This window comes from Euprymna scolopes, chromosome 13 (assembly GCF_053919585.1).
Source record: "Euprymna scolopes isolate OS-2025 chromosome 13, ASM5391958v1, whole genome shotgun sequence".
NCBI classification, from domain to species: Eukaryota; Metazoa; Mollusca; class Cephalopoda; order Sepiida; family Sepiolidae; genus Euprymna; species Euprymna scolopes.
Window position 1 is genome coordinate 48,487,562 of NC_136494.1, and position 25,184 is coordinate 48,512,745.

The window sequence follows — 25,184 nt, forward strand, 5'->3', positions numbered from 1 at the left end:
AATTCAATTTATTATTTGAATAAATCAAAATATATTTCAATTCGTTTTATTATTTGAACAAATCAAAATATATTTCAATTAGTTTTATTATTTGAACAAATCAAAATATATTTCAATTCATTTTCTTATTTGAACAAATCAAAATATATTTCAATTAGTTTTATTATTTGAACAAATCAAAATATATTTCAATTCATTTTATTATTTGAACAGATCAAAATATATTTCAATTAGTTTTATTATTTGAACAAATCAAAATATATTTCAATTAATTTTATTATTTGAACAAATCAAAATATATTTCAATTCATTTTATTATTTGAACAAATCAAAATATATTTCAATTCATTTTATTATTTGAACAAATCAAAATATATTTCAATTAATTTTATTATTTGAACAAATCAAAATATATTTCAATAAGTTTTATTATTTGAACAAATCAAAATATATTTCAATTCATTTTATTATTTGAACAAATCAAAATATATTTCAATTAGTTTTATTATTTGAACAAATCAAAATATAATTTAATTCATTTTATTATTTGAACAAATCAAAATATATTTCAATTAGTTTTATTATTTGAACAAATCAAAATATATTTCAATTCATTTTATTATTTGAACAAATCAATATATATTTCAATTCATTTTATTATTTGAACAAATCAAGATATATTTCAATTCATTTTATTATTTGAACAAATCATATATTTCAATTCCTTTTATTATTTGAACAAATCAAAATATATTTCAATTAATTTAATAATTTGAACAAATCAAAATATATTTCAATTAATTTTATTATTTGAACAAATCAAAATATATTTCAATTAATTTTATTATTTGAACAAATCAAAATATATTTTAATTAGTTTTATTATTTGAACAAATCAAAATATATTTCAATTCATTTTATTATTTGAACAAATCAAAATATATTTCAATACGTTTTATTATTTGAACAAATCAAAATATATTTCAATTCATTTTATTATTTGAACAGATCAAAATATATTTCAATTAATTTTATTATTTGAACAAATCAAAATATATTTCAATTAATTTTATTATTTGAACAAATCAAAATATATTTCAATTCATTTTATTATTTGAACAAATCAAAATATATTTCAATTCATTTTATTATTTGAACAAATCAAAATATATTTCAATTAATTTTATTATTTGAACCAATCAAAATATATTTCAATTAGTTTTATTATTTGAACAAATCAAAATATATTTCAATTCATTTTATTATTTGAACAAATCAAAATATATTTCAATTAGTTTTATTATTTGAACAAATCAAAATATATTTAATTCATTTTATTATTTGAACAAATCAAAATATATTTCAATTCATTTTATTATTTGAACAAATCAAAATATATTTCAATTCATTTTATTATTTGAACAAATCAAAATATATTTCAATTAGTTTTATTATTTGAACAAATCAAAATATATTTCAATTAGTTTTATTATTTGAACAAATCAAAATATATTTCAATACGTTTTATTATTTGAACAAATCAAAATATATTTCAATTCGTTTTATTATTTGAACAAATCAAAATATATTTCAATTCATTTTATTATTTGAACAAATCAAAATATATTTCAATTAGTTTTAATATTTGAACAAATCAAAATGTATTCCAATTTTATTATTTGAACAAATCAAAATATATTTCAATTAGTTTTATTATTTGAACAAATCAAAATATATTTAAATTAATTTTATTATTTGAACAAATCAAAATATATTTCAATTCATTTTATTATTTGAACAAATCAAGATATATTTCAATTCATTTTATTATTTGAACAAATAAAAATATATTTCAATTAATTTTATTATTTGAACAAATCAAAATATATTTCAATTCATTTTATTATTTGAACAAATCAAAATATATTTCAATTAGTTTTATTATTTGAACAAATCAAAATATATTTCAATTCATTTTATTATTTGAACAAATCAAAATATATTTCAATTAGTTTTATTATTTGAACAAATAAAAATATATTTCAATTCATTTTATTATTTGAACAAATCAAAATATATTTCAATACGTTTTATTATTTGAACAAATCAAAATATATTTCAATTATTTTTATTATTTGAACAAATCAAAATATATTTAAATTCATTTTATTATTTGAACAAATCAAAATATATTTCAATTCCTGTTATTATTTGAACAAATCATATCATATTTCAATTAGTTTTATTATTTGAACAAATCAAAATATATTTCAATACGTTTTATTATTTGAACACATCAAAATATATTTCAATTCATTTTATTACTTGAACAAATCAAAATATATTTCAATTCGTGTTATTATTTGACCAAATTAAAATATATTTCAATTAATTTTATTATTTGAACAAATCAAAATATATTTCAATTCTTGTTATTATTTGAACAAATAAAAATATATTTAAATTCGTTTTATTATTTGAACAAATCAAAGAATATTTCAATTCATTTTATTATTTGAACAAATCAAAATATATTTCATTTGATTTTATTATTTGACCAAATCAAAATATATTTCAATTCATTTTATTATTTGAACAAATCAAAATATATTTCAATTCTTGTTATTATTTGAACAAATAAAAATATATTTAAATTCGTTTTATTATTTGAATAAATCAAAGAATATTTCAATTCATTTTATTATTTGACCAAATCAAAATATATTTCATTTCATTTTATTATTTGAACAAATCAAAATATATTTCAATTCATTTTATTATTTGAACAAATCATATTATATTTCAATTCATTTTATTATTTGAACAAATCAAAATATATTTCAATTCATTTTATTATTTGAACAAATCAAAATATATTTCAATTCATTTTATTATTTGAACAAATCATATTATATTTCAATTAATTTTATTATTTGAACAAATCAAAATATATTTCAATTCGTTTTATTATTTTAACAAATCAAAATATATTTCAATTCGTTTTATTATTTGACCAAATCAAAATATATTTCAATTCGTTTTATTATTCGAACAAATCAAAATATATTTCAATTCGTTTTATTATTTGAACAAATCAAAATATATTTCAATTCGTATTATTATTTGAACAAATCAAAATATATTTCAATTCGTTTTATTATTTGAACAAATCAAAATATATTTCAATTAGTTTTATTATTTGAACAAATCAAAATATATTTCAATTCATTTTATTATTTGAACAAATCAAAATATATTTCAATTAGTTTTATTATTTGAACAAATAAAAATATATTTCAATTCATTTTATTATTTGAACAAATCAAAATATATTTCAATACGTTTTATTATTTGAACAAATCAAAATATATTTCAATTATTTTTATTATTTGAACAAATCAAAATATATTTCAATTAATTTAATTATTTGAACAAATCAAAATATATTTCAATTCGTATTATTATTTGAACAAATCAAAATATATTTCAATTCGTTTTATTATTTGAACAAATCAAAATACATTTCAATTAGTTTTATTATTTGAACAAATCAATATATATTTCAATTCATTTTATTATTTGAACAAATCATATTATATTTCAATTCATTTTATTATTGGAAAAAATAAAAATATATTTAAATTAATTTTATTATTTGAACAAATCGAAATATATTTCACTTCATTTTATTATTTGAACAGATCAAAATCTATTTCAATTCATTTTATTATTAAAACAAATAATAGTATTTTTCAATTAATTTTATTATTTGAACAAATCACAATATATTTCTAATCATTTTATTATTTGAACAAATCATAGTATATTTCAATTAATTTTATTATTTAACCAAATCAAAATATATTTCAATTCACTTTATTATTTAAACAAATCAAAATATATTTCAATTCATTTTATTATTTGAACAAATCAAAATATATTTCAATTCATTTTATTATTTAACCAAATCAAAATATATTTCAATTCATTTTATTATTTGAACAAATCAAAATATATTTCAATTCGTTTTATTATTTGAACAAATCAAAATATATTTCAATTCGTTTTATTATTTAACCAAATCAAAATATATTTCAATTCATTTTATTATTTGAACAAATCATAGTATATTTAAATTTATTTTATTTTTTGAACAAATACTAGTATATTTCAATTCATTTTATTACTTGAACAAATCAAAATATATTTCAATCGTGTTATTATTTGACCAAATCAAAATATATTTAAATTCATTTTATTATTTGAACAAATCAAAATATATTTCAATTAGTTTTATTATTTGAACAAATCAAAATATATTTCAATTAATTTTATTATTTGAACAAATCAAAATATATTTCAATACGTTTTATTATTTGAACAAATCAAAATATATTTCAATTCATTTTATTATTTGAACAAATCAAAATATATTTAAATTCATTTTATTATTTGAACAAATCAAAATATATTTCAATTCCTGTTATTATTTGAACAAATCATATCATATTTCAATTAGTTTTATTATTTGAATAAATCATAGTATATTTCAATTCATTTTATTATTTGAATAAATCATAGTATATTTCAATTCATTTTATTATTTGAACAAATCATAGTATATTTCAATTCATTGTATTATTTGAACAAATCAAAAGATATTTCAATTCATTTTATTATTTGAATAAATCAAAATATATTTCAATTAATTTTATTATTTGAATAAATCATAGTATATATTTCAATTAATTTTATTATTTGAATAAATCATAGTATATTTCAATTCATTTTATTATTTGAACAAATCATAGTATATTTCAATTCATTTAATTATTTGAATAAATCAAAATATATTTCAATTAATTTTATTATTTGAACAAATCATAGTGTATTTCAATTTATTTTATTATTTGAACAAATCAAAGTATATTTCAATTCATTTTATTATTTGAACAAATCAAAATATATTTCAATTCATTTTATTATTTGAACAAATAAAATATATTTCAATTCATTTTATTATTTGAACACATCATAGTACATTTCAATTAATTTTTTTATTTGAACAAATCAAAATATATTTTAATTCGTTTTATTATTTGAACAAATCAAAATATATTTCAATTCATTTTATTTTTTTAACAAATCAAAAAATATTTCAATTCATTTTATTATTTGAACAAATCAAAATATATTTCTAATCATTTTATTATTTGAACAAATCAAAATATATTTCAATTCCTTTTATTATTTGAACAAATCAAAATATATTTCAATTCGTTTTATTTTTTTAACAAATCAAAAAATATTTCAATAATTTTATTATTTGAACAAATCAAAATATATTTCTAATCATTTTATTAGTTGAACAAATCAAAATATATTTCAATTCCTTTTATTATTTGAACAAATCAAAATATATTTCACTTCGTTTTATTAGTAGAACATATCGAAATATATTTCAATTCATTTTATTTTTTTAACAAATCAAAAAATATTTCAATAATTTTATTATTTGAACAAATCAAAATATATTTCTAATCATTTTATTATTTGAACAAATCAAAATATATTTCAATTCCTTTTATTATTTGAACAAATCAAAATATATTTCAATTAGTTTTATTATTTGAACAAATCAAAATATATTTCAATTCATTTTATTTTTTTAACAAATCAAAAAATATTTAAATTCTTTTTATTATTGGAACAAATCAAAGTATATTTCAATTCATTTTATTATTTGAACAAATCAAAATATATTTCAATTCGTTTTATTATTTGAACAAATCAAAATATATTTCAATTCGTTTTATTATTTAACCAAATCAAAATATATTTCAATTCATTTTATTATTTGAACAAATCATAGTATATTTAAATTCATTTCATTTTTTGAACAAATACTAGTATATTTCAATTCATTTTATTACTTGAACAAATCAAAATATATTTCAATTCGTGTTATTATTTGACCAAATCAAAATATATTTCAATTCATTTTATTATTTGAACAAATCAAAATATATTTCAATTCTTGTTATTATTTGAACAAATCAAAGAATATTTCAATTCATTTTATTATTTGAACAAATCAAACTATATTTCATTTGATTTTATTATTTGACCAAATCAAAATATATTTCAATTCATTTTATTATTTGAACAAATCATATTATATTTCAATTCATTTTATTATTTGAACAAATCAAAATATATTTCAATTCGTGTTATTATTTGACCAAATCAAAATATATTTCAATTCATTTTATTATTTGAACAAATCAAAATATATTTCAATTCTTGTTATTATTTGAACAAATAAAAATATATTTAAATTCGTTTTATTATTTGAACAAATCAAAGAATATTTCAATTCATTTTATTATTTGAACAAATCAAAATATATTTCATTTGATTTTATTATTTGACCAAATCAAAATATATTTCAATTCATTTTATTATTTGAACAAATCATATTATATTTCAATTTATTTTATTATTTGAACAAATCAAAATATATTTCAATTCATTGTATTATTCGAACAAATCCAAATATATTTCAATTAGTTTTATTATTTGAACAAATCAAAATATATTTCAATTCGTTTTATTATTTGAACAAATCAAAATATATTTAAATTCGTTTTATTATTCGAACAAATCAAAATATATTTCAATTCATTGTATTATTTGAACAAATCAAAATATATTTCAATTCATTTTGTTATTTGAACAAATCAAAATATATTTCAATTCGTTTTATTATTTGAACAAATCAAAATATATTTCAATTAATTTTATTATTTGAACAAATCAAAATATATTTCAATTCATTTTATTATTTGAACAAATCAAAATATATTTCAATTAATTTTATTATTTGAACAAATCAAAATATATTTCAATTCATTTTATTATTTGAACAAATCAAAATATATTTCAATTAATTTTATTATTTGACCAAATCAAAATATATTTCAATTAGTTTTATTATTTGAACAAATCAAAATATATTTCAATTCATTTTATTATTTGAACAAATCAAAATATATTTCAATTCGTTTTATTATTTGAACAAATCAAAATATATTTCAATTCGTATTATTATTTGAACAAATCAAAATATATTTCAATTAGTTTTATTATTTGAACAAATCAAAATATATTTCAATTCATTTTATTATTTGACCAAATCAAAATATATTTTAATTAGTTTTATTATTTGAACAAATCAAAATATATATCATATCATTTTATTATTTGAACAAATCAAAATATATTTCAATTAGTTTTATTATTTGAACAAATCAAAATATATTTCAATTCATTTTATTATTTGAACAAATCAAAATATATTTCAATTCATTTTATTATTTGAACAAATCAAAATATATTTCAATTCGTTTTATTATTTGAACAAATAAAAATATATTTAAATTCGTTTTATTATTTGAACAAATCAAAATATATTTCAATTAATTTTATTATTTGAACCAATCAAAATATATTTCAATTCATTTTATTATTTGAACAAATCAAAATATATTTCAATTCATTTTATTATTTGAACAAATCAAAATATATTTCAATTCGTATTATTATTTGAACAAATCAAAATATATTTCAATTCGTTTTATTATTTGAACAAATCAAAATATATTTCAATTAATTTTATTATTTGACCAAATCAAAATATATTTCAATTAGTTTTATTATTTGAACAAATCAAAATATATTTCAATTCATTTTATTATTTGAACAAATCAAAATATATTTCAATTAGTTTTATTATTTGAACAAATCAAAATATATTTCAATTCATTTTATTATTTGAACAAATCAAAATATATTTCAATTAGTTTTATTATTTGAACAAATCAAAATATATTTCAATTTATTTTATTATTTGAACAAATCAAAATATATTTCAATTTATTTTATTATTTGAACAAATCAAAATATATTTAAATTCATTTTATTATTTGAACAAATCAAAATATATTTCAATTCATTTTATTATTTGAACAAATCAAAATATATTTCAATTCGTTTTATTATTTGAACAAATCAAAATATATTTCAATTCGTTTTATTATTTGAACAAATCAAAATATATTTAAATTCGTTTTATTATTTTACCAAATCAAAATATATTTCAATTCATTTTATTATTTGAACAAATCAAAGTATATTTCAATTTATTTTATTATTTGAACAAATCAAAATATATTTCAATTAATTTTATTATTTGAACAAATCAAAATATATTTAAATTCGTTTTATTATTTTACCAAATCAAAATATATTTCAATTCATTTTATTATTTGAACAAATCAAAATATATTTCAATACGTTTTATTATTTGAACAAATCAAAATATATTTCAATTCGTTTTATTATTTGAACAAATCAAAATATATTTCAATTAATTTTATTATTTGAACCAATCAAAATATATTTCAATTCCTGTTATTATTTGAACAAATCAAAATATATTTCAATTCGTTTTTTTATTTGAACAAATCAAAATATATTTCAATTCCTGTTATCATTTGAACAAATCATATATTTCAATTCATTTTATTTTTTGAACCAATACTAGTATATTTCAATTCATTTTATTATTTGACCAAATCAAAATATATTTCAATTCATTTTATTATTTGAACAAATCAAAATATATTTCAATTAGTTTTATTATTTGAACAAATCAAAATATATTTCAATTAATTTTATTATTTGAACAAATCAAAATATATTTCAATTCATTTTATTATTTAACCAAATCAAAATATATTTCAATTCGTTTAATTATTTGAACAAATAAAATATATGTCAATTCATTTTATTATTTGACCAAATCAAAATATATTTCAATTCATTTTATTATTTGAACAAATCAAATATATTTCAATTTATTTTATTATTTGAACAAATCAAAATCTATTTCAATTCGTTTTATTATTTGAACAAATCAAAATCTATTTCAATTCGTTTTATTATTTGAACAAATCAAAATGTATTTCAATTCATTTTATTATTTGAACAAATCAAAATATATTTCAATTCGTTTTATTATTAGAACAAATCATAGTATATTTCAATTCATTTTATTTGAACAAATCAAATATATTTCAATTCGTTTTATTATTTGAACAAATCAAAATATATTTCTAATCATTTTATTATTTGAACAAATCAAATATATTTCAGTTCGTTTTATTATTTGAACAAATCAAAATATATTTGTGAATATGTATCCTTCTTAACTTGCTTGTTATATTCACAATTCGACTTGATGTGTTTTTTTTTTATTTGGGAACTGAATATTTTTTTTCGAATTTGGGAAATCGAATTATGCTGAACTCGGCAGCCTACTTCAAACTAACCTCTTTATTTAATCCATGGAGGTAGATTGTTTCCATTGTGCTAGATATATTACTTTTAGTGATTATTGTCTGTGGTAAGGGCTGAACCTGCAACCCCCAGAAGATTGTTACTCAGAAGTAACAATTTGTTACAGCAAATCTTCATGTAGGAACTTCTAATATTAATTTTGGAAGTCATCTATACACATATTAAAGTGAAAGTGTGTGTGTGTGTGTATACATTTCCCTAGCAAACTACTCTGTTCATTTTCAGTCTACAGACTCGAGATTTGACATAAGGGGTATTGAGACTTGGAAAAGTCTTTTTAATCGGTTTTGGCTGTAAAGGAGTTAAAGTTCAATCATTTAACCTTTGAAAACTCTACCAAATTCCTCTGCTAATTTTGGGTCTAAACACTTAAAATTTTATACGTAGATTACTTGAACATGGATCAAACTTTTTAATTTGATTTGAGCCCAATACAATAAATGTTAAGGGGTAAAATTAGGTTCAAAGTTTTAAAAAATTTGACCTCGGCGGTCTCTACCAAATTACTCAGTCAATCTTTGAAATTTTACATAAAGCGTATTCAGACATGCAGCAAGCTTTTTAATCGGTTTTTGGCCAGAAATTTGGCTACCAAGGGGTCAAAGTTCAAAAGATTTTACCTTTGTGGTCTTTAGTAAACTATTCAGCCAATTTTGGATCTAAACACTTGAAATTTTAGATGTAGGTTATCTGGACATGAGTCAAACTTTATAATATATATATATATATATATATATATATATATATATATATATATGCGCATAAAGTTATGAACAGTACATAGGGCCTGAGCAAAGCCGGGCTGAACTGCTAGTATATATGCACACACACACACACACACATATATATATTACTGGGGTGTGATTTATAATCATTTAACTCATGTTAATTTTGTATAGACATAAGTATAATATGGGAATTAACAATTATAAATAATACATAAGCACATTAGTTATATATATATATATATATATATATATGGCATTCATTCAATCTACAGAGACAATGGATGCCCTTTGTCTCTGTAGATTGAATGGATATGATTCACATATAATTGTGAAATAAGGGTTGTATAATCTCCAAAAATATCTCTACTGATTTAGTAGTGCTTGATTCCAGTGCAGAGGAGAAATCCAAGCTGACTGGAAACACTGCCGATACAAGTGGAGAGTACATACAGCAACTGGTATTCACAAATAATCACGTTTTTAGTACTGACTGGGCTGATAATAAATTGGGTGATCTAATGGGAGCAGTGTGTCACCATGATTATGCTGCCTAATAATACTACACCTCTAAATAAAATTCATACTAGAGTTTTCCACATGGACATGTGGTATAACAGTTATTGAGCTGTTTAAAATCAGCTCTAAGTGATAGTTTTGAGGAGATTGAAAGTAATAATATGTGATAATAACTAAAAAGAATAAAATAATCATTTCTACATGGTTATGGCTGATGAAATGAGAACAATCTATCCCAGTGGATTAAATAAAAGGTTTAGTTTGAAACAGGTTGCTGAGATTGACATAAGTATTCCCATGTTCGAAAGATGCACCTAAAGGTCAAAGGTTAGATCAGTCAAAACATCAATATCAAGATGAGAATAGTAATAAATCATATTATTAATTACTATTTTTTAAATTTAAAAACATATTTGTGAACAATTTCACTTTATACTTAATACCATTAAAAATTATTCTGATTTCATTATGTTGGTTTGTTAAATGAACAATGAAAATTCTACTTTAAGTTTAAAATAATTATCTTTACTGACCTCAGGTTGTAAATCACTGATTTAAAGCAGCACCAAATAGATAATATTCAATTTGAATCATCTGTAACTTATATTAGTAAATATTAGTATCTTCTAGCCATCACCGAATCAAAAGGGTTAAGTTTTGAACTTATAATTTCAAGTTTTTGAAATAAAAACAAAACTCAAATTATTATTCAAAATTGTGAGAGAAAATAAGTTTTTTTTTCTTGATTTTGAATAACAGTAAGAACAAATTATTGCATGTCTATAGTTCAAATCAAACAGCATACGTTTTTTTGGAGAACTAAAAACAGGTATTACAAAAACTTACCATGGTATACCCGCAAAATGGCTTCACAGACAAATTTGTATTGACTCTGAAAAAAAAAAAAAAAAGTTAAAATAACATTTTAAATTAATATCGTCCACTTTACAAAAGTTTCCAGACTTTTTTTGTATGAGCACTCTTATTAATAGATAGTACACATATGAGACTCTTATTAATAGATAGTACACATATGAGACTCTCATTAATAGATAGTACACATATGAGACTCTCATTAATAGATAGTACACATATGAGACTCTCATTAATAGATAGTACACATATGAGACTCTCATTAATAGATAGTACACATATGAGCACTCTCATTAATAGATAGTACACATATGAGACTCTTATTAATAGATAGTACACATATGAGACTCTTATTAATAGATAGTACACATATGAGACTCTTATTAATAGATAGTACACATATGAGACTCTTATTAATAGATAGTACACATATGAGACTCTTATTAATAGATAGTACACATATGAGACTCTTATTAATAGATAGTACACATATGAGACTCTTATTAATAGATAGTACACATATGAGACTCTTATTAATAGATAGTACACATATGAGACTCTTATTAATAGATAGTACACATATGAGACTCTTATTAATAGATAGTACACATATGAGACTCTTATTAATAGATAGTACACATATGAGACTCTTATTAATAGATAGTACACATATGAGACTCTTATTAATAGATAGTACACATATGAGACTCTTATTAATAGATAGTACACATATGAGACTCTTATTAATAGATAGTACACATATGAGACTCTTATTAATAGATAGTACACATATGAGACTCTTATTAATAGATAGTACACATATGAGACTCTCATTAATAGATAGTACACATATGAGACTCTCATTAATAGATAGTACACATATGAGACTCTTATTAATAGATAGTACACATATGAGACTCTTATTAATAGATAGTACACATGAGACTCTAGTCCTCTTCAAAGTAATCTCCTCCAGCTGCAATGTATTGTACTATCCCAACAACTTCTGGAAGACTCCACAGAAGTCCTCTTTTGTGAGCATATCTATGACCCTCGTCACATCCTCTTTCATTTCCTTAATTGTCTCATAACAACAGCGTCTAAGATTTTCCTGAAGCTTAGCGCATAACCAAAAGTTACAGGGAGCAAGGTCTGTGATGGTGAGGAACTGTCTTGATGCCCATTTTAGTCAAATAGTCTGTGACAAGGATGGAGTTGTGGATTGGTGCACTGTCCTAATGGAAATGCCACTGACCTGATTTGAAGAGTGCTAACCTCTTCCAACAGAATTCATTCCTGAACTCCCTTAAAACCCCAACATAGTATTCTTTGTTGACTGTCCAGTGCATGTAGATTATGTCTGTGTTGTCAAAAAAGGATCATCATAAGTTTCTGGGTGAATTTGCTCTGTCTGTCCTTCCTGGGTCTGTAAGAGCCAGCATGCTTCCTCTGAGAATGCTGTCTCTTGGTCTCTGAGTCATAGCAGAAGATTCAACTTTCATCGTAGGTCACCAGAACATCAAGAACTGCAGGATCTGAATTGATTAGCTCAACTATCTTCCTGCTGTCTTTCTGATCTTCTTAGAGAACCCTTCAGACAAACTTTGTGCAAATTTTATGCAGTTCCTCACAAATAACTGTGTACAAGACCCACACTGACATCAAACTGAGCACTTATTTTCTCTATAGACACATGACGATCCTTATTCATGAAATTCTTTACTGGGCCAATCAACTCTGGTGTTCTGACTTCCTTACTCCTTCCACACCTCTCATCAATCCTTAGAGACTCCCTGTCTTTCTTGAATCTCTTATGCCACTCAAAAACTGATGCTTGATTCATGCAAGATGGTTCAAAAGCATTCCATGTTTCTGTGGAATTTTTTCCAAGTTTAAAACAGAATTTTATTGCACATCGCTCTTCATATCTAGACTGCATTTCTGAAATTAACCAGCTATGACAATCCGTAGGGTGTATTCTAATTTCTTCTGAAGCTGTTTGCAAAAATTGGTCAGTCATCTCATGTAACATAATAACACTGAATTTTCAAAAGTCTATAACAATTTTAAATGCCTGAACAAAAAAGTCTGGAAACTTATTTAAGGCACCTCGTATAATAATAAAGAGGAATTTGTGTTTGTGTGTGTGTATATATAATATAAAGCTGAATGTGTGTGTGTGTGTGTGTGTGTGGTCACAAATAGGCTCCTATATGGTTGACTATTTTAAAAAACTGATTACATATAATGATAGAAGATGTATCGAGGACCAGGAATGGGTATGTTAAAAATGAAAAAAAAAAAAACGTTTACAAGGGTTTTTGATATAGATGTACATAAGAATATTTTGATAAGTATGTTTCAACTTAAATAGGGATGGTATAATAAAATTGTGGGGTCTGCGTTCGCGCCTGTACTCCATCGAAATATGGCACAAACTTTAACAAAGACTTTTCATATCTATTTGCATTAGTATACTTTGATAATTATGTTTCAGTTTGAAGAAATATGGTATAAAATTATTGGCTGTTCGTTCGCGCCTGACCTCCATAGAATGTAAACATGTCACAAAGTTTAACAAGGTTTTTTAAAAGGGGTGAGGGTCCACAATAACACCTTAACTTTAATCTTAATTCACGTTAGCTTTTATTTATTTTTTTGAGTTGAATTATATTGTGTCGAATAAATTCACCTCATAAATTCACGTTCTTATTAAAGTGACAGCCAAAAAAAAAAAATGTCGGAACTTTAGACAATTTTCAACACAAATTTTGCATTTGTTTTTTCCTTCTCCACTTGCATGTGGCACTCTTTCGAAAACAGATAAATAATAAAAAATAAGAACGTTACTTGTTATCGTGTCAAAAGAAGGAAAAAATCCTGCTCATGTGATTATGTGTCTTTTTAAAAACATTTACATAACCTTTTTATTTTTATTTATATATCTGTTTAAGCTTTTTTATCAGTGTACTAGAGGGAATTCAGTTGATTACAACCCTTTCTGCATGTTCTTTACATTACAATAGTACAACCCTGAATCTGACAGCACAATACTACACCGTTCAATACTGTAAAACTGAAACGAAGCTGTTCCGCTTGAAAAGGCTGCCATTTTCTTCTTATTCATATTTATATTGATTCTTTGCTTTAAAAAACTAAACTAATTACGTGTTTACTTTTTTAATATCCCATTTTGCTGTTTCGGATTATTTTACTAAAGTAAGTAAAGCTTCATTATTTTTCAAAACTGTTTTTGTTTCTTTGTTTTTTGATATTTCGTCGATATTATTTAGTAAGAGTGTTTAGCAGAAAAGCCAACAAACCACTAACCGAAAAAAATAAATATACAAGAAATAAATGTTACCATAGTCGATAAAAGTTCAGTTCATGTTTTTTTTTGTTTTGAAATAGTTTTTGATGCTCTTTACTTGAAATAATTTCAGCGAACCGAAATTAAAACGAAATTTGAGACGATAACTATTGAAATTAATTTTTATATAAACCACACATGCCATAATTGAATATTCCTCAAGCATAAAATAACGGAAAACATTAAAATGTGTTTATAAATATTCCTTGCGTTAACGGAACTCTCTTAAATTGTTAACACAGAATGCTGAAGGTTTTTTTTTTAAAACCGGTTCGTGAATTAAAAAAAAAATGTTTTTTTACAAACTACTTATAAATATAAACCAATAAACTTTTCTACCATAAAAGTAACTTTTATTGACCATGGTAACATTTATTTCTTGTATATTTATATTATTATATATATAAAATTTTCTCTTTGTAAGGAAACATCATTTTGTTGGTCACTCTTGTCTACGAATGGAAACAAGTTGATATAAAAAAATATATTTTTGCGAAAATTATCTTTACTTTCATCATATTTTGCTTAGGGTAAAATTTTTGAGTATCAAAACCTATCTCTTTACAAGCCCCTCCTTTTCATAACCTATCATACTTTCATCAATCACAGTCCATTTTTTGTAGGCTGTTTTTGAACCCAGTCAACGACGGGTACGTCTGCTAGTATATATATAACACAAACGTTAACAGGTACAGAATTGTCTGACGAAAATGTAAGGGAGAACTTAAATAGTAAGTTAGATACCCTCACCCTATTTCTAACAGAGATTTTTTCTTTTTTCTGCACTAGTTTATATATTTTTCATTCTTTTCTTTTTCTTTATTTATCTTCTGCAAATGTCTTTAATGTTTTTGAACACCCAGCATTTTCTTTAATGCAATCCTGTAAGTGACTCACGTTTGAGAGTTGATGCAGCCAGAGTAAAGGAAATGTTGGTAAAGGAGGAAATCCAAATTGAATGGATCAAGGGACAGGAACAGATTGCAAAGTGTTTGACAAGGATGGGAGCCTCTACTGAAATTCTAAGAAACTTGTCTTAATAACCTGGGGTTTTTTTTTTGAACTTAGGCTTACACCAGAAAACACCGGTAATATTAAAGTTGGACTTGATCACTTTTTTCTATATATTCAGTTATGTCTCTTGCTTCTGGTGGACATTCAGTATGGCGTCCAGACAAGAGTAACACACTGTAGCAAGTACTAAGTGAACAAACATAAGATACTGTTTTGTTCAGATAACCATTCTGCTGAACCCATGGAATAATCCAGTTTCCTCTGTGTCCTTAATAAATCTATCATCAACATCTGCAGTTGATTTACATTTATCTGCACATCCTACATTATGTAGTTTTACTACCGGATCTAATTTTTTTAGGAATGAATGATATTTAGTTTTTTCAAAGTCAGTTCTAGGTCCTAAGAAAGTGTTCCAAGTACTGTGAAAGATACAAATTTTTTTTATTTTTTTTTTATGTGCTTTACAGTGGTACAGCCATAAATAACACATTTGCTGTGGGCATTGTTATTTATTATTAGATATGATGAAATCATGTTTGATGTCATTTCCGGTTTTGAAAGTTTTCATTTTTATTCAAAAACAGAAGAATAAAAATAATACATAAATATGCATACTACCTATTATACTTCTTATGAGCAAGCAGATTAAATAGGTTCCAGCATGTAAAATAGGCATTAAACTTTTTAATTAATAATAAACGCTTTTATATATATATAGATTAGAAGTCAATTAATGACCAAGATTTTATTCTCTTTAAAGTATTTTAACATCCATCATCATATCTGTATGATGATGGATGTTAAAATACTTTAAAGAGAATAAAATTTTGGTCATTAATTGACTTCTAATCTATATATATAAAAGCGAAATTGTGTGTATGTATGTTCGCTTTTTGTGTATGTCCAAGAAAGGCTTTTTTCAGAGAAGCGGTCGGTCGGCTCACAACTTCTTAAAACTTTTTATATCACATAGAAATTATAATATCTCCGAGTTAACAACGGAGCTCGCCTGTCTATTTAATTTGCTTGACTTCGGGAAGATAAATATATTCAACATTTGTCGCTCGCCGCATGTGGATTAGTCTTTTTCCTATAATAAAAGCGACACTAATTCTGGCGGTATTTTCCGTCTATCGGCGGAAATGTCCGAAATCAATCAGATTTGATCAATGTGCAAATATTTTCCTTATAGCAAACAATTGCTATTCAAATTGGACAAAGGGAGCTGCCCCCCTCCCAACATCTTGGGGAAACAAAAATAAAAAAGCCAAAGTTGACCTCATTAAGTCATTAAAACGTGCACCTGCCAAATCCAAGTAATTAAATAAATTCAAACGTGTTTCTGTTAAGTATCTCGCTGTGGCCCAATGGTTAACGCTGTATGCTTTTTTTTAACACTTTAATTTCCAACTTCACCTCAAGGGTTCGGGTTCGATCCTCATACTCACCTACTAAAACTTTTTTTTAAATTTTACCCCCCACCCCCGGAGTTTTGATTTGCCCAAAACCACACACACCTCCAAACACCCGGGCAACGCCGGGTAACCCCCGCTAGTCTATATATATATAAAAGGCAAAATGTGTGTGACCATTTTGTGTATTGCCTCAAGGGTTTGGATTCGATCCTCATACTCACCTACCAAAACTTTTTTTTTTTTTAATTATTTTAACCCCCCCCCTCCCCAGAGTTTTGAGTTACTCAAAACATCCGGGCATCGTCGGGTACCCCCCGCTAGTATCTATATACAGCATACTCCTGTTTGAGCAGTAAAGTTAAGCAACATTAAGCCTGATCAATACTAAAAATGGATGCCCATCTGGAAATTCCAAATTACACACACAGTTACGCTTACAGGGGGTATACATTGTCTCTTAACATTGAAAGCAGGCATCAAATATCTTTTACTAAAATTTCTCAAAAATTGGTGATGTCTGAATTTTTGTAAATCGTTTTTACCTCTCTTGCATAAAACTCAATAGAGTTCATATTACAACTCCTTAATCTTAGCAGCTATGTTCCAAAATTGATGATGATTTGTTTAGGAGTTAATCCTCTACATACAAATATATGAACATAACTAACTTTACCTAAATAGAGACTAGTGTAAGCACTGCAAACATAATTTTTTTCCTGTACTTATACTATTATTTATTAAGATATTCAGAAGATTCAGGATAAATTTGATACACTTTTGAAAAAGAAACTAAAATCCTTTGGAGGAGTTTAGTTTTTCATAAAAAAAGACTTTGCATCTCTGGTTGTAGAACATTTTCAACAAATTTTGGGCATCGTTGTTGTCGTTTACTTCAATAAAAATTTTCAGTTTCTTAGTTTTTAATGACACTGTGTTGCTCGTTAGTATTTTTTCAATTATGAAAGATAATAATTCACTCATTTTGGTTTATTTTCTAGTAATTCAATTACTTGGAATCTTGAGAAATTCTTGGGAGGCTGGTTATTTTGGGGTTGCATATTTTTTTTATTTTTGGAGCTGGAAATGTCCGAGAGTGGTATCTCTTAAAGGTTGTGGGAAGAAAATAATGTATGTTTTTTTATCCCCTTTATTCCCTTAGAGGCTTTTGTGGAAAGTACTGGGGAGGAAGGGATCGTCCTGGCACCACAATGACAGAGAGATGACATCCTTAGTCTTGGTGGAGCATAGTTTTCCTTTGATTTTGCATTTTGGGGTTTTTAAGAAAAATGTCAGGGATGGCTAATGTTTTTGTTTTTTTCATCATAACCGATTGACCCTTCAGTAATTACTTTCCCACATATTTTGGGAGGTAGTAGTTGTTAGTGACATGATGACAACTTTGTCACATATCGATGTGCCAATTTTTCTTTTCTTTAAATGTAAAGAACCTTCATTCAGTTCAAAACCTAAGGTTTTCATTGGAGATGTGCTAAAAGTAGCATTGCAAGTTGATTTTTTTCTTGTCAGATAATTTTTTTTTTTTCGACTTGCATGAAAAAAGCTATGTAAAAGATGCTTAAAACTATTTGAATTATGCAAATACCATCAGTAGTTCAAAAGTTATGAGAATTTTAAGTACCAAAACTTATGCTTTTCTGTGGACATTTTTCTTTAGAAAAAGTGGGCTTAATTCAAGAAATTCAGTAATTTCGCTACCATTTATTTATTTTTCAAGCTATTCTCATGAAACTTGGCAGTTATGTAAATCTGATGTATCTCTTTACCATAAGCCATGAATTATAAATTAAGATGTAGAAATTTCAATTTTTTTTTAAACTGGCATATGGTATCATACAGTTGGTGTCTATTCATAAGCAAAACTAAGTATTAGTGGTATTTAAATATAACTTTATTGCGAGTGCGTATTTACCTGCCTCCTCACCAAAGGCGAGCTTAATCTGGGGTGTAGCCATTGAATGCCTAAAGAGCAGTCATGGCTGGTATTGACTACTCCCCTCAAAGAAAAGAAAAAATTGAGGAGATATGAATTACTTTCAGAAATAAATCAAAGAAAATTTTTCATAAAGATTTTGGATTTCTGTAAAAGATGGAAATTCCCATAGTCGACCAGAACTTATGCATTTTGGGACCAGTCCAATTTTCAATTTTGTAAATTTGTAAATCCTCGCTATCACCCTATTTTCTGAGATGTAACCATAAATCGTACTCTACATGAATCCTTGATGTAGCTCTCACAGTACCAGGATACTAGGAATCCTGATAAGTAACAACTATATATTCACCAGCTGATGGTAATTTTTGTCATTTCTATTCTGTTGTTTTACTGAAAATTCAATTATGTAAACAAAGATATAAAACGATCATTTTTTTATCTTGTTTCCACCTTAACATTTAAAATGATTACTTTTATAGGTTTTAGGGTATGCTGAAAACGAATATCGCATTTAAATTTCCAGATATTAAGCAACGTCATTTCTTATGTTATCGCTGGTGGCTATCTTGGCACACACAAACGTAACTCCAAGAAACTATGTGCAAACACACATACCAAGATGGCCACCAGCAATAACATAAGAAATGACATTGCTTAATATTCAGAAAGTTACTTATTTGCGAAAAATTTAAATGCAATATTCGTTTTCAGCATACCCGAAAACCTTACTAGGTAGTCATTTTAAAGAAAAATGTTAAGGTTTCCACCTTAACATTTTTCTTTAAAATGACTACCTATTAAGGTAGGTAAAAATTTACAAAATACATCACAATGAAATTCTTTATTGAATCAAATTATTATTATTATTTAGATATCTTCAGTTGAAAAAAAAATGGGTTTGTCTTACAGATTCAAAAAAATGGTCTTGACAATGAGTTAAAAATAAATTCAAGTTTCACAATATATTTTATTTAATTGTTAGGTGAAAGTACAAAACACCCTTCCTTCCCCATGTTAAGAATGGGTTTCTAAATAATAACGTTATTATTTGAGCATGGTAGCATAAGTGTATAAGTACCTTTTATTTGTTATATGTTGTTTTTTGTTTTCTTTTTTTACCACTAAAAAACACAATTTTACCTTAAGTATAAGAAGCTATAAGTACAATAACAGAAACGCATGTAATTAGTACATTTTGTTGTTTTTTAATGCTTTTAGTACATGTGTACTAAAAGCATTAAAAACAACAAAATAGTATTGTTTGTAAATCAAATTTGAAAAACTTGAAAATAATTTTTTAAATTGACAAACTCAGAATATTCCTCATTAACTTCGCTCGGTCGTAACTTTGCTTCCTGTTGTCGTAAAAATATAAATCAAAGTCCAGTAGAGATGGACTTCTATGCTTATATAGCCTGTAAAATTTCAGCCATATCCAATGAAATTTGACCCTGCGCATATGTATCCAAACATAACATATGAAATGTAAACATTGAAAAAACACATTCGCTTGTTGCTGTCATCATTTTTTACCGTTTTTTCTTTCATTTTTAACTTGGAGCATAAAAATATTGAACGCATAAAAGAAAAATAAACTAACATTAATGAAATGCTTATTCTCTTTCCATCAATATAATTCTTTTAAAAATTGACCCACAAATAAAAAAGACATGATTTGTTGAAGCACATTAGGTATGTCCATGAATATACAGCATACACTTGTAATGCTAAAAGCCTTCAATATGAGTTTCAGTTCCTAGTGATGAATAGTTTCCAATTGTTTCAGATATGAGTGTCTTACTGCACCATAGATGAAACTTCTATAATTAATTTCAATCTCACAATATTTCGATAAAGCTTTAGTAAGATTTCTTATTCCCAATCAATGTGAGTTTTTGTCCTGTGCATTTTTATCAGAAATACCTTATATTAGAGATAAAAGACAATTGTTTTGTCAAAGATAATGCCAAGGAAATTATATTTGGCTGCCATTCAGTTTCAGATATGGATGCTTATTTTTGTGCAAATTGCAAAAATGGGCAAACTTTGACTTGATTTCAGAAAATTAGAACCTGTTTTCTTCATACATTTGCTGATCTTATTTAGTTGTAATTTGTGTTTTGCCAAATGCATAACATTTATATACAGTGAACAATCTACTAGTGTCAAGTTTTTTTTAACAATGTTATTTATCTTGACATTACAGTGTCACTTGAGGTAGTTTTCCACATGAGAAAGTGTAGTTCTCACTTAAAAATTTCTGTTTTCTAAGAAATTTTAGATAAAGTGTTATTCTGCTTTTTAATTCAAAGTCTCAACCATTTTTCATCATACTGTACTTCAAGGTTATATCATACTCTTTCTCCAGATTAAAAAAAATGCAACCAGGTGCTTCTTTTTCAATCAATGCCTCTCTAATAAAAGTCTCCAATCTGATCAGTCAGTAGTACTTCTTTTTTCCCTAAAAGCAGACTGACTCCAGGTACCATATTAACTTGCCATTTATCAACTTTCCCATCGCTTTGCAGAGACAACTAGTTAATGCTGTCTCTGGCCCGAAGGATTATCAGAGTCTTTTTCCAGCTTGGGAATGAGTATTACTGTAACCTGCCTGTAGAGATTTGGAATTTTTCTGCTAATCCATATTTCATTATAAATCTCTAGAAGGTATTTGTAGGATGCCTGTGACAATTGTTTTAGAAATTTGTAGGATATCTCATTCAGACCGATCACTGTATTGTGAATTGTTCAAATAGAAACCTTGTAAAGAGCTGCTAAAATTTTTTTTTTTTTTTAATCTTTAAAAATTTTCCAGTGACCCTTCGAGCCAAAATTTTGAGGAAACGTTAGTTATATCTTTTCTGTTCTGATCCTTGCATTGTTTTTGAAAAGATGCCTTACTGGCATGTTGCTATTCTTGTTAGTTATTTTTACCATGGTGCTCAAATTGCTTCAGACTCAGTTGTTAAATTTATTTTGGAGATGTAAACCTTCTATAAATTTCTTTTAGACTCCTTAAAAGTTTGCTATGGCCTAACTCTTGATTTTAAACAATTACAAATTCTCCCTAGTAGGATTCAAACTAAATCTTCTGAAGGCCCCACAATATACCTGGATAGCCTTTACACATTCCTTACTAAACCTGTGTTTGGTTTGGTTTGTATGTGACTTTGGTAGACACTTTTCAGCTATTTCCAGCAGTATATCTGTAAAGTAAGTGCAGTGATCTTCTCCATAGACATTCACTCTCAGTTTTTTGACATTAATCATTGAATCTCTTACAATTAGCTTTCTACAAATTCCATTGTGATACTTTTTCCTTCTGTGCTTTCCAGAATAATTGGAAAGTAATCAATATCATATATCTTATGTACTTGCCATGTGTAATTCATGAACATTGTTGGATCACACATAGTTAAATCCAGTGCATATTGTGTCTGTAAATTTTCCAAAAAGGTGTCCTTTTTTTATTTGTGCTTTTACTGACCCACATTTCATTAAGACTATTAAAGTTAACAGGATGAATAGCTTGGGAGCTATTTTATTATTCAGCTTGAATTCAACTATGATCTGACATGGTGGCAAATGGAGCTGATTGTCAAGGTCTTGTGCAATGTTACTGACATAGCAACTGCCTGTCCATGACAAGTGCTATCTGGCTTTACAGAATTTTATTATTCACAAGTAAGACTACATTCAAAGTTTAAGAAATTTTAAAATATGAATAAATTAGTTTCAACCTCCACTAGAAAGTTGCCATTTTGTATCTTTTTTAAAACTTTTGTGAACTGCCCTGCTGCTTAACTTTCCAATCAGAAAAGATGACAGTTCAGCAAAAGGTTCATCCTTCAAAGATTCGATTACAATAAGTCTTGAGAAATCATTGGTTAGCTTGTCATCAGAAAAATCTGATTCTGATAAATGTTATGAATTTACTGAGGAAGTGGGGATAACCCAAACACCCTGTTTGATGTGGGAATACTTTTTTTAAACTATTGTTAATGCCGGGTGACACCAGGTTACCCTGTTGAAAAAAAATAGAAAAGAAGAGAACTCCAGTGGATCCTAAATTCAAGTATATCAGAATAATAAACCTCTCTATATTAAATGAAGATGACAGTTTTTGGAACATCCCTAGAGAATATCAACAGGGATGTAGTGTTTTTGAATTAGAAACCGTCCTGCAGTTGAGAGAAAGAAGGTTATTGATTTTAAGAAAAATCAAATTGTGAAATGTGGTTGAGGATGAACATGACATGACCAGCTGATTGATCACATCCAGTTTCTCTACTTGTAACACTCTAGTGACCATTTACCATCAGGATCCCGTCTTTAGATATCATGGAAAACTTTCCCCAACTCTACTGACATGCAGAAGTTCAAGCGTAATGTGAACATATATCTAGCTGCCCAACTCCCTACATAGTATCCCTGTAAATTTGGTCTTTCTGACAAAGTCGCACTGTGCTTTGTTTGGAGTGAAATAACATTAATAAAAAAAGAAAGAAAAAAAATTTTAAAAAATGGTATTCATGCATGCATGACTGAATATAATCAGATTTGAAGTTGACTATCCAATTCTATAGTCTGAAAATTATGAAGGAAACTCACAGCTGTCTGTATGAGCATTGCCCTCTGGTCTCTCATCTGACGGACTATTGCTAGTGGGAATACTGTTTGATTGGCTTCTACCAAACACATGGCTGTCTCCATGGTGATTAGCACACCTGTTCGACCTATACCAGCACTGGAATAAAAGACAGAAGAAAATGTCAATTCAATCTATACAACCAATATAAAATCCACAACCAATACTTGTTATCAAGTCATTATCTAAAGAACATAAATCATACTGGGAGGATACTTAATAATTAAAATTAAAGTTAAAGTTGAATAAAGTCCTCGCGCGAAAGAGCAGGACATAAAATGTTTTAAATAATAATAGAATAACAAAGACTTTCGCTGGTGAGGACTACTATTGACTGTAACCAGTTATACAGTCTTTTTGAAATTTTCATCTGTATTTTTCTCGTTATGTACTGAATATTTGTTAATGAAACCTACATGAAATATGTTCCTTATTAGATTTTAAAGATTTTCTATTCTGAAAGAAGTTTAAAAAAATTTAATCTAAAAAAGTTATTTAAAGTTTTTGTTAAAAAAAAATTCAGATTTTCTCATTATTCAGACCTGTATTACAAAGAGGGGATTGCAAAAAATTAGTTGTGGTGTGAGGAGAAATACAAACTGAAACAGAGAGAATATTCAGACCTGTAATAATGCAAAGAGGGGGTTGCAAAAATGAGGTGTGGTGTGAGGAGAAATACAGACTGAAATAGAGAAGGAGAGTTTTAAAATATAATCTTAAAAAGATAAGATACAAGTTAGAAAAGCATTTCATCCAAGGCATGAAAATTTTTAAACAAAATGTTTTTACCATAAGCTTTAAAAATAAAGGTACAAGATTCAATTTGAAATTTATTTATCTTCAAAGTGCACTTTTATAAATTTTACAAAGTAAGGTATAAAAATTTAATTTAAATTGAATCAAAAAATTACCTTGGATTTATTTTATGTAATGTACATTTTGTTGCAATTTAAAAACATTATCTTTAATCTAGCAATTAATGATATTGATATAAACTTTTCAATTATTTTTTTTTAAAGTGCAACAAAATGTACATTACATAACATAAATCCAAGGTAACTTTTTGATTCAATTTAAATTAAATTTTTATACCTTACTTTGTAAAATTTATAAAAGTGCACTTTGAAGATAAATAAATTTAAAATTGAATCTTGTACCTTTATTTTTAAAGCCTATAGTAAAAACATTTTGTTTAACAATTTTCATGCCTTGGATGAAATGCTTTTCTAACTTGTAAAAAGAT

General features: G+C 25.0%; 1 protein-coding gene across 9 annotated transcripts in view; it reads right to left on the reverse strand.

Moving 5' to 3' along the window:
• Window positions 1-25,184, reverse strand: part of LOC145292010 (tyrosine-protein phosphatase non-receptor type 4-like) — a 973,203-nt gene that overhangs the window by 75,220 nt on the left and 872,799 nt on the right. For all 9 annotated transcript variants that reach the window (XR_013869534.1, XM_080138005.1, XM_080138003.1 and 6 more), the window contains 2 exons: window positions 23,905-24,040; window positions 11,511-11,556 (listed from right to left, as the gene is read on the reverse strand). Coding sequence is in view for 8 of the 9 variants with exons in the window: in XM_080138005.1 (XP_079994131.1) it covers window positions 11,511-11,556; window positions 23,905-24,040 (182 nt within the window). In the remaining variant the exon portion in view is untranslated. The remainder of the gene's footprint in view (window positions 1-11,510; window positions 11,557-23,904; window positions 24,041-25,184) is intronic.